The following is a 19332-nucleotide window of genomic DNA, read 5'->3' as shown; positions in this document are numbered from 1 at the left end:
GCCTGTTAGAGCTGACTCCGACACCGAAAGGACAACGTGACAGTCCAACATCATACAGTCGGCCAGTACCAATGCAGAAGGACTGGAGGAAGGGACGGGGTGTCCTACCTGCACGCTGGTTAGGTGCAGGTACATGACGCAGGCCACGTGGAAACACACACAGAGCACCAGCAGCAGTAGCACCAGCATCCCCCTGGGGGAGAGACCACAGAGAGAGGAAGGCTCCCCCAGTTTCCCTTTTGCTTCTGTACAACAGCCAATACGCTGTTTCATTGCATCTAATACACAATCAATCAAGCTCCCATTATACAGACAATCTGTATGTGTGTGTGTGTGTGTGTGTGTGTGTGTGTGTGTGTGTGTACGTGCACATACTGTGGTATCATTAGGAGATAGACAAGGCCAAACAGAGTAGCGAGGATCAGAGACAGAACCACTGCACTGATGAAATGATCATCCTTCACCTGGTAATACTAATAGAGACACGGGGGGGGGGGGGGGCAGGGAGGGAGGGGAGGTGTTTGAAGGACAGAAACAGATTGAATGATCTTATCACGATGCCCCAGTTCCTTTAGTGTCATCTCAGATTCCCATGAGTTTGCTGCAGAGAAAAACATCTAATATACCATTCCACCGTGAGTGCGATCGACTGCATGGGACTTAGGAGAGCCTCACGAGGAGACTTCTGGGACGCCATGTGTGCCATCAGTGACTCTTTCACTTACCAAGAGGACAGAATCAAACAATAAGATTACTGTTTCTACGTATATTGTTAGACGGTATTGAGATAAATGTCTGATTTCCTTCCTTCTGCTTTACCCGTGCAGTCCTTCAGATTGTCTGTGTGTGTGACTCTGCTGGCGGCAGCAGGATGAGTCTCTTGAATGATCAGCCGTCATCTTAACGAGTGGTATCAGATGAATTTAGAAACAATTAACTCAATTTCCCTTCACTTAGCAAAGGATTTGAATTCGTCTGGCATAGCGGTCTGGGTGTGCGCTGTGTGCATAAAGTGCACACACACACACACACACACACACACACACACACACACACACACACACACACACACACACACACACACACACACACACACATCCTTCTCTTTTCTGTGTCCTTTATGTTTCCACCCACGCACACATAGGAGAAAGATATCACGTGTGCCCCTCAGACGCTCCCAAATCATTAGTTGCACCCCCCCCCCCAAGAGGGTGGGTGGATTCCTCTCTCTCACATACACACACACACACACACCAGGCGTACAGGGGCGTGCGTGCACATGCACATGCATCACAGACAGTGGGCGTTGGAGAGAGGCAGAGAGGATTAAAGGGAGGAAGAAAGAGAATGGGAGAATTAGACCGTGTGGGGTTGGAATTGATGTAGCGGCTAGAGTCACGAAGCACACCAGCCTCCACGTAACGAGAAAAAGTATGCATTGTTTGTTTGCGTTTGTGAACACTATCTTGTGTATTCTTGGCTGTTCCTGGCTCCACAGGTGAGCATGCCGTCCACGTGTTGTACATGTCTGTTGGCACTTGTGTGTAGCGCCTGCATGTGTGCATGTTTCTGTGCACTGGTCCTCACCCTGCGCTCCCTGTCTCGTTTCCTGTAGGCCAGAGTGATGTAGTTGAGGTCAGAGGTTTCGGACTCCGTCTGCCGGGCCTCGATCAGTCGCCCGATGTAACGGTTAACCCGGGTTCCTGGGGTGTGCTGCACGGCACTGGCCAAGAAGGAGGTCCGACTTCTCAGCTTCTCCGACGCGGTCCGTAGGGCTCGCCGCTGTCAGCCAATCACAGAACACACCGAATTAGTGTCTACTCAGGCCACACTTCTCAATGTGATAAATGTGTGGGGGCGTCCGAGTAGCGTAGCGGTCTATTCCGTTGCCTACCAACACGGGGATCACCGGTTCGAATCCCCGTGTTACCTCCGACTTGGTCCCTACAAACACAATTGGCCGTGTCTGCGGATGTCCTGGTCGCTGCACTAACGCCTCCTCTGGTCGGCCGGGGCGCCTGTTAGGGGGAGAGAGGGAGCTGGGGGGAATAGCATGGTCCTCTTACGTGCTACATCCCCCTGGCGAAACACCTCACTGTCAGGTGAAAAGAAGCGGCTGGCGACTCCACATGTATCGGAGGAGGCATGTGGTAGTCTGCAGCCCTCCCCGGGTGGGCAGAGGGAGTGGAGCAGCGACCGAAACAGCTCGGAAGAGTGGGGTAATTGGCCGGATACATCTGGGGAGAAAAGGAGGGAAATTAAAAATATATATATATTGTGGAGTTAGAAAACAACGAGACAGGAGACGTGAGAGTAGACGTAGTCGAGGTAGTTTACTAGCTCCAACTTAGCATGTCATACATTCGACAACGACACTGAACTGTGAACCGGAAGCGGAAGTGCATTATCTGACCCCTCGCCTCTTCCCTTAAAGGTACACCGTCCTCTTAGGTGAATGTCTCTCGTTATATATATGTGGGTCACCACACAGGCCCCCCCAGAATTCACCTACACAAAACAATGCAAAACAGCAAAAGTGCAAGTCGTGAACATAAAAATAGACTCTACAACAGAACAGTCAATGACATAGTGCAAAGTCACGGGGAAAACAGGTGACGAGTCGGGGGGCGGACCCTGCGGCCATAACGGCTGCGCTTCACAGGAGGGGAAACAGATGGGGCCGAAACCCGGGCCATAGGCGGGGCCGAAGCAGGAACAGAGGCAGGTGCCGGGGCCGACCTAGGAGGGCGCCCCCGCCGCGGGGGTAGGGCCAATTGCATTGGCTCCCCAATGTCCAAGTGAGTGGGCTTGAGACGGTCTATAGCGACCCGCTCCGGCCTGCCCCCCATGTCCACCACAAAGTTCTTATCCCCCGCCTCCAGGATGCGGAAGGGCCCGTCGTATGGGGGCTGCAGCGGGGACCGATGGCTGTCGTGCCCAGGGGTTAAAGTGGGATTTGGTAAGTGGGGGATCTCTGTATTAGAGAGGTGGCAAAAGTGCGGGAGTGATAGGTAGCTAGCTAACGTTAGGCTAGCTGACCACTGGTCCAGTAGTCCCGACGTTAGCATTGTTAGCTAATAATAGCTACCGGTAGCTAACGTTTGCTAGCTAGTTAGTTATTTGAATGAAAATATTGCATGGCCAGAGCTAAGGTTGGACAAACATAACTAGCTAGCTACCGGTAACGTTACCAGACGCTACCGATAGTTAGCTTGCCTAGCAGCATTCAAACAACTAGCCAGCAACGTCAGCAACTAGCTAGCAACGTTACCGGGTGGAAGATAGCTAGTTAGTGTAAACTACTAATAAGACACGTTAGTCCCTAGCTAACGGGTCTGACCCTTTAGCCGAGCGGTTAGTGATGTCGCCTTGTGGTGCAGTACACCCCGTATCGAATCCCGCACCAGGCAAGAAAATAACCGGTTACATTACCTAGCTAGCTAATGTTACGTTCGTTAACGTTAGTTGCTTGAATGAAAACCACAGCAGAGCTAGACAAAACTATTGGAAATACTATTGGAAATACACTGAAGATACTCACTCTTTATGCCCCCCAATCCAGGATAATAGTGCAGGTAGCAGGTTGACGCTCTCTCAAGTCTTGTCTGCCTGGTGCGGTGAACTGACCCTGACCCGTGAGTGTGAAGCCAGTCTCTTTTGATGTCAAGTCTGGTGAAGCCAGACAGCAGGCAGGTGCGGGTCACGTGAGGACGCGATATCATTCAAACTTTTAGAAAAAGTAAAGTAGTATAAAAATAGAAGAACGACTTTATTTGCGATTTATTTTGTAATGCTTGTGAATTGGCTGCATCATGTTTTTTGTTTTAAATTTTACTGTGACAAAAAGGTTGAAATTACTCCTGTCTACAGAGTGCCGGATCTCAGCTCCGGTTGACTTGGGGGAGGAGGGGAAGTGCCGGTGTCGGGATCCGGGTAGCTCTGGCCCACTTTAATCACTGGTCGTGCCTAATGAAGACGTACCTCGCCGATGGCAGATCCTTGGGGACGTAGGACCGGGGGAGGTAGTGTTGAGACATCGGAACGGGAGCGAAGGCGCTCCGGGACGCACTGAGGTGAGAGGCGGCCGACCAGGGAGCCGTAGCATCCGGAAGAAACTCCCCCGGAACCCGCAGGGGCTGGCCATACACCAGCTCAGCGGAGGAGGTCTGGAGGTCTTCCTTCGGGGCCGAACGCAGGCCGAGCATGACTCACGGGAGCCGGTCCATCCAGTCGCAGCCAGTGAGGCTTGCCCGCAGAGCTTTCATGTCCCGATGGAACCGCTCACAAAGTCCGTTGCTCTGCGGGTTGTACGCCGTAGTGCGGTGGATCTTCACCCCCAGGTGCTCAGCGACCGCCGTCCAGAGCTCCGAGGTAAACTGGGAGTCCCGGTCGCTCGTGATGTCACCAGGCGTGCCGAAACGGGCCACCCAGCAGCCGATGAACGCCCATGCTACCTCTGCTGCCGTCGTGGAGGACAAGGGAATAGCCTCTGGCCACCTGGTGGCCCTGTCCACAATAGTGAGGAGGAACGTATAACCACGGGAGGGGGGCAGGGGACCCACCAGGTCAACATTGACGTGGTCAAACCGCCTCTCTGGAACCACAAACGGCGCCAAAGGGGCCTTGGTATGGCGGTGCACCTTGGTGCATTGGCACGCCACACACGAGCCGGCCCAGGCTCTAACATCCTTACGGAGCCCAGGCCAAACGAATTTGACGCTCACCAGCTTGGTCGAGGCCTTCACTCCCGGGTGGGAAAGGCCGTGGACGGTGTCGAAAACTCGGCGCCGCCAGGAAGTAGGCACCAGGGGGCGCGATTGACCGGTGGAGATGTCACAGAGGAGGGTGGTGTTGGCTGCGTCGAACGTCACGTCCTCCAGCCGTAGCGCCGTAGGGGTCGACCGGTAGTCTTGAACGGTCGCGTCCTTGGCTTGGTCCGCTGCCATAGCGGCGTAGTCGAGTCACAAGTGAACGGCGTTAACAACCGCCCGTGAAAGGCAGTCGGCGACGAAGTTATCCTTGCCCGACATGTGTTGTATGTCCGTGGTAAACTCGGAAACCGCCGCGAGATGGCGCTGCTGACGCCCAGACCACGGTTCTGAGGTTTTGGCCATACAGAACGTCAGCGGTTTGTGGTCAACGAAAGCGGTGAACTGTCGGCCCTCCAATAGGAACCTTAAGTGTCTGGTTGCGAGGAAGAGACCCAGTAGTTCCCTATCAAAGGTGCTGTATTTGCGCTCGCTCTCACGGAGTTGTTTACTGAAGAACGCCAACGGCTGCCAGCCCCCCCCCCCCACCCACCCACTGCTCACACACGGCCCCCACGGCGTAGTCGGAGGCATCCGTTGTAAGGGCTATGGGGGCGGCAGGCGACGGGTGAGCTAGCAGCGCAGCGTTGGCCAGCGCGGTCTTGGCGGCCACAAAAGCCTCGTCCATCCCCGAAGACCAGTCCAGCTCGTCCTTAGACTTCTTACCCCGCAGGGCCTCATACAGGGGACGCATGATGTGGGCGGCACGGGGCAGGAAACGGTTATAAAAGTTCACCATGCCCAGGAATTCCTGCAGCGACTGTACAGTGCGGGGACGGGGGAACATGCTGACAGCCTCAACCCTAGCAGGGAGGGAAACGGCCCCCTGTGGAGTGATGTGGTGCCCGAGGAAGGTGATGGACGACTCCCCGAACTGACACTTAGCTGGGTTGATGATGAGGCCGTGTTCGCTGAGCCTGTCGAACAGCTGTCTGAGGTGCGTCATGTGTTCCTCCGCCGACGCGCTGGCCACGAGGATGTCGTCTAAGTACACAAACAAAAATGGCATGTTGCGGAGCACAGAATCCATAAGGCGCTGAAACGTCTGTGCCGCCCCTTTAAGGCCGAAAGGCATACGTAAGAACTCAAAGAGCCCAAAGGGTGTGATGACAGCCGTTTTTGGGACATCCAGTGGGTGGACCGGCACTTGGTGATACCCCCGCACTAAGTCGATTTTGGAATAGATGGCAGCGCCCGCCAGGTGGGTAGAGAAATCTTGTATGTGCGGTATGGGGTACCGGTCGGGGGTCGTGGCATTGTTTAGGCGACGGTAGTCCCCGCACGGGCGCCAACCCCCGTCGGCCTTAGTAACCATGTGAAGAGGGGAAGCCCACTGGCTGTCAGAACGGCGGACAATGCCGAGGCGCTCCATAGTCGAAAACTCCTCCCTGGCTATTGCGAGCTTGGCCGAGTCGAGGCGTCGGGCCCGGGCGTAAACTGGGGGGCCCACTGTGGTGATATGATGTTCCACGCCGTGCTTGGCCACCGCCGAGGAGAAGGTGGGTGTGGTGAGCTCGGGGAAATTTGCGAGCAGGCGTTGGTATGGATCCCCGGTGGAGAGTGTGTTAGCGAGGCACAGCACTCCAGCCCCCCCCCCCCCAAGCGTGCAGGGGTATGACGCAAAAGAGACGGCATCAATCACGCGACAGTTTTTAACATCCACCAGCAGGTTGAAAGCACAGAGGAAATCCGCAACTAGGAGCGGGGTGGATACAGCAGCCATCACAAAGTCCCAGCCGAAACATCGGCCGCCAAAACACACGTCCACATGTCTGATACCGTACGTCCGAATGGACGTGCCGTTGGCGGCGTCCATCTGGGGGCCGTGACTGTCGGTCATCGTGTCCACAGCTTGTGCTGGTAGTATGCTGCGTTGAGCGCCAGAGTCAACCAGCAGCCGCCTGCCCGACAAGGAGTCTCTGATGAACAACAGCTTGCAGTCACGGCCGGCGCCCATAGCCGTTAACGAGCGCCGGCCCTGGCGTTTCCCTGAACCCTGTAACTGCAGGGTTTGCGACACTGTTTTGCTTTTGCCCAAGACCTGGCATGGTAATAACAGAGCCCGTCGTCAGGTTGGCGGCGGGCTGTCACCGCAGCCGCGGTGTCCATATAGTCGTACACAGGTGGTGGTGGGGCGGTCTGGTGGGGTAGCAGGGCATGCACAAACTGTTGCCGGTTGGCCAGGAAAACCATGTCTGCTTCAGCAGCCAGAGAACGGTAGTCCTTGGAGGCGGCGAGAGGAGAACTGGCCAGTGCTGTGCGTACAGGTGCGGGGAGCTGCCTCAGAAAAATGTGTGTGAAAAGAAAGGCCGGATCAGCCGATCCCAGCACAGACAGCATTTTTTCCATTAACTCAGACGGTTTGCCGTCGCCGAGGCCATTCAGGGTCAGTAAACGGTCTGCCTTCTCCAGCTCCGACAGTTCAAATAGTTTCAGGAGGAATGTCTTTATAGCATCGTACTTGCCAGCAGCTGGCGGAGCTTTCAACAGTGTCATTGCTCGCGCCGTTGTCGATGCGTCTAACGCCGCCACTACGTGGAAGTACTGCGTTGCATCCTGCGTTATCCCTCTCAGCTGGAACTGGGCTTCCACATGTTGAAACCACGGCCGTGGATTATCCTGCCAAAAGTCGGGTAGCTTCACAGTAGCGGCGTAAATGCTAGCGTTAGCAATAGCCATGTTGTTAGCACCGGCGTCGGGAGCGGGTACCGCGGCAGCATTATTCCCGGCGTCTTCGTTGTCAGACATACTCGTATTAGTAGTTCGATCACGTCGGGGTCACCAATGTGGAGTTAGAAAACAACGAGACAGGAGACGTGAGAGTAGACGTAGTCGAGGTAGTTTACTAGCTCCAACTTAGCATGTCACACATTCGACAACGACACTGAACTGTGAACCGGAAGCGGAAGTGCATTATCTGACCCCTCGCCTCTTCCCTTAAAGGTACACCGTCCTCTTAGGTGAATGTCTCTCGTTATATATATGTGGGTCACCACAATATATATAAATGTTTGTAGTGCTTCTCAAACTATGGTGACAAACACTAGCACACCATGGGCATCTGTGTGAATCTAATGACAGTTAATGGGGGGGGCAGCATGTGACACTATTAAGTTTGTCTTTCATGAGGTTTTCATCGACATTTACTCTTCAGCTTAATTTTGTTTGCCCTGCATAGGGCAGGCCCTATGATCACTGACAGCTCAGGGTTACCTTTTGTCAGTAATCCCTAATTTGGTGTACCTTGGAAAACTATAAGTATGCACTGGCATCAAAAATGAGAACAATTGAACTTAAACTCAACTTTCCTTTACCTGAACATAATGTAAATTAATGTATATTAATACGGTTTCTATCAAATATACTGATAAATATCACATTTGATTTAAAAAAAATGTCTCATCCATTCATACCTGAATAGAAATAACCATGTGGCGTTACCGACCAGTGCACAGACAGACGATAACAGAGGACATGACTACTCCCATTGTTCCCATAATCTGTGATCCCATTGGTGCTTATAGTGGTGATACAGAAAAACCTTCTTAAATTTAGCTGAAATCTCAACACTATGTATTATGAAAAGGAAAGTAATTGAAAAAAATCAATATAGTCTTCGAGCTGGCTACCTTTCAAAAGAAAAACGGTACTTGACGACACATAAAAGCTTCTGTTATTGGTCAGGGTTCCTATCATAACACTGAAAATATGAGACGGCAATCAAAAAAGCTGATACAAGATACTATTCGGCCCAAAATAATGGGCACCATTATCATTCTATTATTGAGTTCAAAAGGGGCACAGTGTTTGAATTTTCGCAATTTGGATGATTACATAACAATATAGCAAATGCTATTAGTGAAAATAATAGCAAGCGCGGGGGGGGGGGGTTATCACTAGCAGCTGTAGTGCATCCTCATCAGAATCATGCAGCACTGATGTCTGGCCAAGCTCACACTTTAGAGCGGATTACAGCTAGCAAGCTATTTCTGATGGCCAGGCCCAGTGACACCGCCCATCCACCACCAAAACCCCGCTCACTGCTGAGTCATCATGATTTATAACAAACATAAAAACAAACGCAAACATACACATATCAATCTGAAATTTTACATTTTACAGTGTAAAATTTGCACGCTTTGTAAAATTTGCACATTTGCACGCATGCACACACATGCCTATACACACACACTCACACACCACACAAACAAGGCTGAAAGGGGCATGTAAAGGTCAGAACTCGTCAACAATATCCATTGCACTAGCTTTATTTTAAATAAGTAGTTGCAACACAGGCATACTGTACATTTGCATGCTGGGAGGATCCGGGAGTCCAGATTAATGCTATTATGTGTATATGTATCCTGTTCTTGTGTGAGTGTGCGGAGTGTGTGTATTGTGGGCACATGTGCATGTGTGTTTGCAGCAGATTAAGAAGTCAAGGAGGATTTCACTACATCAGTGGTGGACATGCAAACACATTTAAAAGGACTTTTACAATGCACTCTTAAAATATTAATATCTGATATACATCACAATACATGTAAGCAGACATGCACTCCCCCTTCCCCCTCCATACACATACACACAACCACAGGCATAGGTGCACAAACTGGCCCTCTTTCAAATGCATCGTACCCGTGGTTATGCAGTAAGATTTAAAGGCTCATCAACGCTCAGGTCACACACCTTATCATCGTCCTCGCAGGTCATTACGTTGGAGAAGGGGATTTCGGCCTTGAACATCTTCCTACAGTGCATGAGTTGCACCAGCAGGTAGCACACCGTTTTGAACTTCATCCTCTTGGCGGGCTTAATGTCCGACAGAATAAGTCCTGGAAAGATCTGCGAAGGAGGAGAGGGAAAATGAAATGAAACGAAATGAAAGGAAGGAAAGTAGCGAGGCCACTCAAACGAACACAAAATCGGCTTCTTCAATATTGACCAAGGGGGGGGGATGAAGTCTGGATTATAGAGTAACAGATAAGAGCGTGGCATGAGATGGAGATGACAGTCCTCGAAAAAAAATCACGGCAGAAATGTGTTCACGTTCACGTGCACCCGTCTGAGTGGATTATGTGTCTGAAATTTTAAAAAATGAGGGATTTTAAGCTGTAGAGTAGATTTTGCCACAGCGTGATAGCATGACATGAATATAGATTATTGCGGAGCACATGTATGGTCAATGTGAGAGGCAACACAAGCCATGTGTGCGCCAACTGAACACACTGGCTGCCTTCCTCCTCGCATCAGAGGATTACTTATTACAACACTGACAGATGTGTCACCTTTTTTTGTATGGCTTGCTCACAATACGGGGAGCGAAACAGAGGGAGTCGGTGAGAAAAAGAGAAAGAAAGAAATTAATGCAATAAGATGGGACAAAAAAGGATGCAAAGCAACAAAGTTAGCATACCTTTCTCCTGTGTGATGGCACAATAAAGAAGGTCTCGATATGATGTTTTTGGAGGAAGGCGTGTCTTTCGTGGCCAAAGCCTGGCTCCACCTCATAGTCTCCGTTCAGACACTCCAGAGTGGTCCTGGTGATGTGCACCTTGCTGGGAGCACAACGAGAGCCAATCAGTGGAGCGAAGGGGCCAAAGTCAGACAATCGGGTAGCCAATCATTGTCTCGTTCATTTTCTTCTTTTTTTTTATCAGTCTACGATCTTTTGAACGTGAAACCAACTTGACGTTACTATTCACATTTGAATTGTGAATTGGTGGGCAAAAGTTTTGTGAGTCTTCGAATCCAGCCCTGATTGGATATTTTAATATATTTTGGCAACACACATACAGCATGCACATAGACCTTCTTCTCATTGCAACGGTTTGATCTTATACCAAGTACACAATGCGACAATGTATTCCCTCTAAGCACACATATGCTGCCAAGGGGCTTTCTTGTGTAGCTGTGTTTTAGTTTTCCTTTGACTAACCCAGCCATCAGTAACCGGACATGTGAGCGGCAGTTACTGACCCAGGCAGTCCCCCAGCCTCCATCACGTTGGCCAGTGTGACGTCATTGGACCAAACGTCGTATTGCCATTTCCTCAAACCCAGCACCCCACACAGCACCCGTCCCGTGTGCAGACCGACGCGCATGTTCAGATCCACCTCCGTTGCCTCCACCACTGACCTGCAGGGGACGGCACCAAGTTCATTTCACACAGTTAATACAAACCAGTGAGACAATATGGCTTCTCCAGATTTTGATTTGTTGTGTCGTGTTCTTCCACAAAAGTTGGAGGGGCCTTGAAACGGCCTTTAGGCGTCATGACAGGGACGCGCTCCGTTGAGACCAATACAAATGACATTGTTTGAGGCAGGGTGGCAGTTCCTAAGGGCATGATGGGCCAACCCGCCTGTTCAGTGGTACAAGGAAATGGTGAAGGGAAATGCTACAGCTGACAAGACAGACAGCTAAATGTAGCGCTACGCCTGAGATCTGTCTTGTCGATGCTGGATTATAGTTTCCCCGTGACCGACCAGTTTGCATCTAAAGGGTTTGTTTTGATGAAGTGTGAGCTGCTCTGCATTGTATATCCCAAACAAAAACGTCTCACTGAAGCTATCTTCTGTGTGTGTGTGTGTGTGTGTGTGTGTGTGTGTGTGTGTGTGTGTGTGTGTGTGTGTGTGTGTGTGTGTGTGTGTGTGTGTGTGTGTGTGTGTGTGTATACCACTTCTATCCTGGTTGTGCTGTGGTTCAGGGGAGATGAAGTGGGACTTTTCCAAAGCCTCTCCTCCAGTAAATCACTATAGAAAGCTCATCATCGACAGTGGGGGGTGAGCCACTTTAGATGAGACAGTGAAAGGGAGGCACGATTGGAGCAAAGGAACGGAATCGAGTTTTGCCAGTTGTCAAGAGTACGGGAGAAAGGGAACGAGACAAGAAAGGGAAAGGGAAAGATGAAGAGGAACAGAACGAGGAGAAGGGAGCAAAAATGTGGTCTGTCCATCAGACTGTGGGAAGGATATAACACAGACAGGGATACGTGTGTGTGTGTGTGTGTGTGTGTGTGTGTGTGTGTGTGTGTGTGTGTGTGTGTGTGTGTGTGTGTGTGTGTGTGTGTGTGTGTGTGTGTGTGTGTGTGTGTGGTAGCACCTGTCCTGAGAGATAAAGTGCTCCTACAGTGGCATCCATCCGCTCAGACAGAACAAGAAAACAACATGACAGCCCAGCATATAGAAGCTGTGTGTGTGTGTGTGTGTGTGTGTGTGTGTGTGTGTGTGTGTGTGTGTGTGTGTGTGTGTGTGTGTTCTTGTTCTTGTTCAGCTATATTTGTGAGGACCATTTTGAGTGAGGATGTTTTTGCAAAGTGAACGCATTTTGGCGGGCCCTCAGTTCTTCAAGGAGCGATTTAAGGGTCAGAACCTGGGTTTCATGTTAAGGTTAGGGTAAGGGTTCGACATCGGGTGCTGATGGTTGAGGTTAGTGCTAGGGGCTAGGGAAATGGAGTCAGTGAGGGTCCTCGCAAGTATAGAAAGACAAACATGTAGTGTGTGTGTGTGTGTGTGTGTGTGTGTGTGTGTGTGTGTGTGTGTGTGTATGTGTGCGAGAATACAGTATTTCATAAAAACAGCCTCAGCGAGCTGACAAGTTCCGAAGTCTTGCAATAAATTCTCGTGTCTTCATTTTGTCATTTAGGCCAGATCTTACTCCAGATATTGCTGTTTGAACTTAATGGAATTGAGTTAACATCTCAGTGTCTTCATGCAAACAGTGAGAACCGAGAACCTCAATGTGGTTACACCTGTGTGTATACGTGCCAATTCATGTGTGATATATATATATATATATATATATATAGTATATATATATATATATATACACACACACACACACACACACATATATAGGAAAAACTGCTAATGTGATGAATCACATTAGCAGCTGATGAGTGCACGACGCACAAAACAAGCTTGTATTGCTATGTATTAAAAGTTTTTTTTCCTACATCTATATTGATATTCTGCTCCTCATTTGTTGAGCACTTTTATCAGCACCACTGACGGTTTCGGGGGTGGGGGGGGTCAATTATATGTAAAATTCAGTCAAACAAATTCTTTATGAGACAGTACAAGCCTGTTTCATGCCATAAGTAATTGTACTATCTCATAAAGAATTTACTTACCTCACTGGATTATTTTGCTCCTTATTTGTTGAGCACTTTCCCTACCGTTGAGGGTTTCTTTTAACAAAGTTTTATATACACACACACGCATATATATAGTGTTTTTTTCCGAAACCCGTCAATGGTGTTGTTATATGCGCTCAACTAATGAGGAGCAGAATATCAATACTGATACAGGAAAAAAAATCTTTAGTTTGCTGATAATATGGACCACTTAGAGTAAATTATGTGTTGACTAAGGGACTTTATGTCAAAGAAAAAAAGAAAAGATGTAATAAATAGGATTGTTATTCCTAGTTTGTGGTTCCGGGGAGCAATTACAGTGTGACACAGACCCCGAGTGACGCTGGCTAGAGATGAAAGTAACTGAACTGTATGACTTAAGGATTTCTGTTAATAAAGTGATAAGTAGGGCAAGTAAAGCTTTAACCGTCCATTCTGTAGGGTTAAGTAAAGAATGAAACATAATGAAACATTTTTCTTCTTGTATCAGTATTGATATATATATGATGGCTTGTCAGTGCATGTTAATGTTTAATGTGCATGTACATTCACTCACGCTATTGTGTCAATCATGTCCAGGCCCATTTCCACACAGCAGTGAGCGTGATCTGCCTTGGGTTGGGTCAAGCCTGATACACAGTAGTAGCAGTCCCCCAGGATCTTGATACGCCTGCAGTGGTTTTCCTTCGACAGGAACAGAAAGACAATGACAGAAACATATTGTAATGTAAAATGTCCTCGTCCAAAAAAATGGACAACACACCATTGCAATAGCTAAAAGTGTTTCTCAAAAAAGGCTGAAATCACCTGCTGTCACCATCACAGTGAGACGGCTATCTCAATAAATATGTGTACTAAGATAGTATCTACACTGAATTAATATGGTGGGGTATTCTTTTTACGATGTGATGCCATGAAAAAATTTTTTTTTAAACCAAATCCAACTTTTGTAACTTTTTGAAAGAACTGGTACCTGAAGCAAAAGTGCAAGAAGGATTCAGCTAGCATGCATTGAAAAGTGTGACTTGCATGGCTCTTACATGGCAAGTCAACTTCAAATTAGAAAGTTTAAACTCACAAATGAAATGAGGAGGCAAAATCTGCATTGCTACCACATGCCTTCAGTGACACGCCCATCGAAGTGTATTTTCATCAAATGAGACCTGAATGACTAGGCACAATGTGGGAGTAGTACTGCAGTTTCCTCAACGCTCGTGTATATCATATCTGCGGCTTTGTGACAGTGTGTTTTTGTAGTTGAGGCCAACTCTAATTGCTCTGACATGCTCTTGAAGTAGAATCCCTCCCACACATTCCCAGAGAAATCAGCTATTTGTCACAGAGCGCACTGCGTGAAAACTCCCCGACAACACACTGCACATACAGGACACATGCACACGCAAACGCCGATAGACATACACGGGGGCAAAAGCGCACACGCTAACAAGTGTAGGCAAAGAAGCACACACAGAAACACAACTACATGCGACCATAAAGGTACTTCCGCTTTACACAAGAACGCACACACACAGGGTTTCCATTCGGCACGGTATCACACACAGTCATCAGAAGAACGGAGCGAGAGACAGACAGAGCTTAACCCGCAGGCATGTTCTGAGTGACAGAAACACACACACACACACACACACACACACACACACACACACACACACACACACACACACACACACACACACACACACACACACACACACACGTTTACTTAGGCCACTTTTGGGAACATTATATAGACTTGCATTCATTCCCTAGCCCTTAACCTTCCAATTGGGGACACGGCTTTAGTCCCCAATTGGAAAAGCCATCCCCAATTAACTGGTATTTAGTCTGAAATACGTCCCCGAAAGTAGGTGGGGAGACACCCTGGGCAGGCCATCACAGGGCTCTCTCTCTCACACACACACACACACACACACACACACACACACACACACACACACACACACACACACACACACACACACACAGAGACAATGCATGGGAAGCGCAGGGAGAAAGGTGGAGATGAGAGCAGAGGAGACGGGGTGCTCTGTGTTTCTGCTCACGAGAGCAGAAGGATTCTGGCGTGGGAGGATGTGAGAAGTCAGAATGAGGATGATAGTGCCAGAGCTAGGAACAGCGGCACCAGGATGTTGGAGTGTGCATGCATCTTGGTGTGTGCATGTGTCCGTGTTTGTCCGTGTGTGTGTGTGTGTGTGTGTGTGTGTGTGTGTGTGTGTGTGTGTGTGTGTGTGTGTGTGTGTGTGTGTGTGTGTGTGTGTGTGTGTGTTTGCATGCATGTGGTCTTTTCTGCAGAAATGATAACGAAAGCAGTGATCATCCACCAGCAAGCCGTATCAGGAACAAGCTGCAGGTTCTGCTTTACGTGTGTTTCTTGGATGCGCGCGTGTGTGGCGTTTGCACATAAATGCACATAAGTGTGCAAGTAATAGACAAATCACAGACCAGTGTGTATGTGTGTGTGTGTGTGTGTGTGTGTGTGTGCTTGGGGGGGGGGGCTGGGGTGGTGCAAACAGTCAGACAGGGTCAGCAGCTGTGACAGACCCGGTTAGAGATTGAATTTCCCTTCACTGACACGTGAGAGTATAAATCTCAATCAGGTCTCAGCTGCAGTGTCGGCTATATATGCTCACACACACGCACACACACACACACGCTATAAGTCATTTTTTATATCTCATATGATTTCCATATAATGGCTGTAGCAGTGATACTGAGCCCCATATCCCCTTGTTACTACCTTGATTCCTCTCCCCCTCCTCTGTTTCCCTCTTTCTCCGTCTTCCTCAACCCCCTCCCCCTCCTCTCTCTCTTTCTTTCTCTCTCCGTGCTAAGACATGACTGTTGCTGTTGGTGCAGCTCTGAACTCAAGATGGATAATCCACCTGGTCAATGTGACTCTTATGAATGTGTGTGAAAATACATGTGTGTGTGTGTGTGTGTGTGTGTGTGTGTGTGTGTGTGTGTGTGTGTGTGTGTGTGTGTGTGTGTGTGTGTGTGTGTGTGTGTGTGTGTGTGTGTGTGTGTGTGTGTGTGTGTGTGTGAAGGACAGAGGAGAGAGAGCACATGTGTCTACTATATTGCTGTGCCGGTATGAGTTGGTGGAAGTGCATGATATTCACTGTGTCCGAGATTTTTTTTGATATTCTTTTGGTAAAACGTTCTATGTGGAACATATAATCCATTATAAGTGTATTTATAATGAACTATAAACATATTTATATCATGTTATGACTCTATTGGTACATATTACAATTGTTTATGAAGCACATAATAATGTTTTATAAGCATGTAATAATGACTTATAGAGCATGTCTTTAATTTACTTCATCGCCCTCTATTTGAAAGCTTTCTCATGATACACCTGAGACTTTAAGTACATTACGACGGGTCTATGTAGAGTTTTATAAACCACCTTACATGCATTTTATTTCCTTTGCTTTAAGTAAAGTGAGTTAATCATTCATGGTGTATTATAAAGTGTTGTGAACAACTTTTTTGTGCGCTTTAAGTCAACTGAACAAATTATTCATATTGTATTACAGAACTTTACGAACCACGTGAAATGTCACTCACAACGCTTCACAACCACAGACTCATAATGTCCTGTAAGTCCCAGGTGGATTAAAGACAGGTTTCAAACAGAGCGTGACATGCTCTATAAGTCTTTATAAAACATGAAGATGTGCTTTATAACCAATTATAAATCACAGCAGGCTCTTGTAATTAATGCCATAAAACAATATAAACATATTCATAGTTCATTATACATCCACTTATAATGCATTATAAAGATGTACTTCTTAGAAAATTCTACCAAGTTTTCTTTACATGGTGGTACAAAATACCAGAGAAATGTGAAATATATATATCCATCCATTATCCAAACCGCTTATCCTGCTCTCAGGGTCGTGGGGATGCTGGAGCCTATCCCAGCAGTCATTGGGTGGCAGGTGGGGAGACACCCTGGACAGGCCGCCAGGCCATCACAGGGCCCACACACACACACACACACACACACACACACACACACACACACACACACACACACACACACACACACACATACACACACACACACACACACACATACACACCTAGGGACAGTTTAGTACGGCTGATTCACCTGACCTACATGTCTGGACTTTGAGAGGAAACTGGAGCCCCCAGAGGAAACCCACACAGGCACGGGGAGAACATGCAAACTCCACACAGAGCACGACCCAGGATGACCCACCAAGGTTGGACTACCCCGGGGCTTGAACCCAGGACCTTTTTGCTGTGAGGCGACCACGCTAACCACTGCATCAACGTGCTATATATACACTCACTGGCCACTTTATTAGGTACACCTTGCTAGTACCGGGTTGGACCCCCTTTTGCCTTCAGAACTGCCTTAATCCTTCGTGGCATAGATTCAACAAGGTACTGGAAACATTCCTCAGAGAGTTTGGTCCATATTGACATGATAGCATCACGCAGTTGCTGCAGATTTGTCGGCTGCACATCCATGATGCAAATCTCCCGGTCCACCACATCCCAAACGTGCTCTATTGGATTGAGATCTGGTGACTGTGGAGGCCATTTGAGTACAGTGAACTCATTGTCATGTTCAAGAAACCAGTCTGAGATGATTCGAGCTTTATGACATGGCGCGTTATCCTGCTGGAAGTAGCCATCAGAAGACGGGAACACTATGGTCATAAAGGGATGGACATGGTCAGCAACAATACTCAGGTAGGCTGTGGTGTTGACACGATGCTCAATTGGTACTAAGGGGCCCAAAGTGTGCCAAGAAAATATCCCCCACACCATTACACCACCACCACCAGCCTGAACCGTTGATACAAGGCAGGATGGATCCATGCTTTCATGTTGTTGACGCCAAATTCTGACCCTACCATCCGAATGTCGCAGCAGAAATCGAGACTCATCAGACCAGGCAACGTTTTTCCAATCTTCTATTGTCCAATTTTGGTGAGCCTGTGCGAATTGTAGCCTCAGTTTCCTGTTCTTAGCTGACAGGAGTGGCACCCGGTGTGGTCTTCTGCTGCTGTAGCCCATCTGCCTCAAGGTTCGACGTGTTGTGCGTTCAGAGATGCTCTTCTGCATACCTCAGTTGTAATGAGTGGTTATTTGAGTTACTGTTGCCTTTCTATCAGCTCGAACCAGTCTGGCCATTCTCCTCTGACCTCTGGCATCAACAAGGCATTTTTGCCCACAGAACTGCCACTCACTGGATATTTTCTCTTTTTCGGGCCATTCTCTGTAAACCCTAGAGATGGTTGTGCGTGAAAATCCCAGTAGATCAGCAGTTTCTGAAATACTCAGACCAGCCCGTCTGGCACCAACAACCATGCCACGTTCAAAGTCACTTAAATCACCTTTCTTCCCCATTCTGATGCTTGGTTTGAACTGCAGCAGATCGTCTTGACCATGTCTACATGCCTAAATGCATTGAATTGCTGCCATGTGATTGGCTGATTAGAAATTTGCGTTAATGAGCAGTTGGACAAGTGTGCCTAATAAAGTGGCCAGTGAGTGTATATATATTATATATTTCCATCCATCCATCCAGTATCCAAAAAACGGCTTACTCTGCTCTAAACCATAAACATTTAATTTGTAAACTGCAGCAGTTCTCACTGATACCCCACAGCAAGGCGGTCTCAGTTTTCCTCCCCAAGTCCACAAATAAATTCACATATGTTTAATTAGAGATTCAGTCCCCCTTAGGTGTGAATGTAAATGCAAATACATGTGTGTGTGGCCTGAAATGGACTCGCACACTCTCCGTGGTATTTCCCCACCTTTCACCTAATGTCTGCTGGGACAGATTTCAGCCCCCATGACAGTGAACCGACTAAAGCAGGTATAGAAGAAGCATGAACGGATGAATAAATGAAAGAATAAATAGGTGAACTGCAATCCAGCCGTGCATTGAGTCTTTTCCGTGAGGGAGACAGGCCTATTGTTAAGTGCCAACCAGTAAATGGGCTAGCAGCCAACTGTCTGACTGCAACTCACAAAGCCCACGGGGATCTGTGAGAAACGGCAAGATAAATGTATTATTTGCCCTGTAAGCCTGTTTATTATACCACGCCATATATTGATCCCAATACTGAATTGTCGCCGGAGAAACTGACAAAGGAGGGAGGGAAGTAAACGAAGGTCAAGAAGAAAGGGAATTTAAAGGTTAGAGCAATATATAGGTGGGATTAGAGACAGTAGAATTTGAGAGGGAGCCGGAGGGGCAACCGATTTTCTAGACGAAGAGGGCGAAGCATTTGTGTGTGTGTGCAAAGCAATTGACAGAAAATCTGCACTGTATCATATACCGTAGGCCTGTAAGCCTGTCTAGCGTTGTTC

The 19332-nt window shown here is 48.2% G+C and overlaps 1 protein-coding gene across 2 annotated transcripts in view; it reads right to left on the bottom strand.

The window, feature by feature from the left end:
• The window catches only part of adcy1a (adenylate cyclase 1a), a 53204-nt gene that overhangs the window by 14671 nt on the left and 19201 nt on the right, over positions 1-19332 (bottom strand). For both annotated transcript variants that reach the window (XM_056277147.1, XM_056277148.1), the window contains exons 5-11: positions 13502-13629; positions 10788-10946; positions 10225-10366; positions 9498-9653; positions 1588-1782; positions 376-473; positions 109-193 (exon numbers count right to left, since the gene is read on the bottom strand). In XM_056277147.1, the coding sequence (XP_056133122.1) occupies positions 109-193; positions 376-473; positions 1588-1782; positions 9498-9653; positions 10225-10366; positions 10788-10946; positions 13502-13629 (963 nt within the window). The remainder of the gene's footprint in view (positions 1-108; positions 194-375; positions 474-1587; positions 1783-9497; positions 9654-10224; positions 10367-10787; positions 10947-13501; positions 13630-19332) is intronic.

This window comes from Lampris incognitus, chromosome 3 (genome assembly GCF_029633865.1).
Source record: "Lampris incognitus isolate fLamInc1 chromosome 3, fLamInc1.hap2, whole genome shotgun sequence".
Classification (NCBI taxonomy): Eukaryota; Metazoa; Chordata; class Actinopteri; order Lampriformes; family Lampridae; genus Lampris; species Lampris incognitus.
The sequence above is the reverse complement of the archived record's forward strand: the minus strand, read 5'-3'. Positions and strand labels throughout refer to the sequence as shown.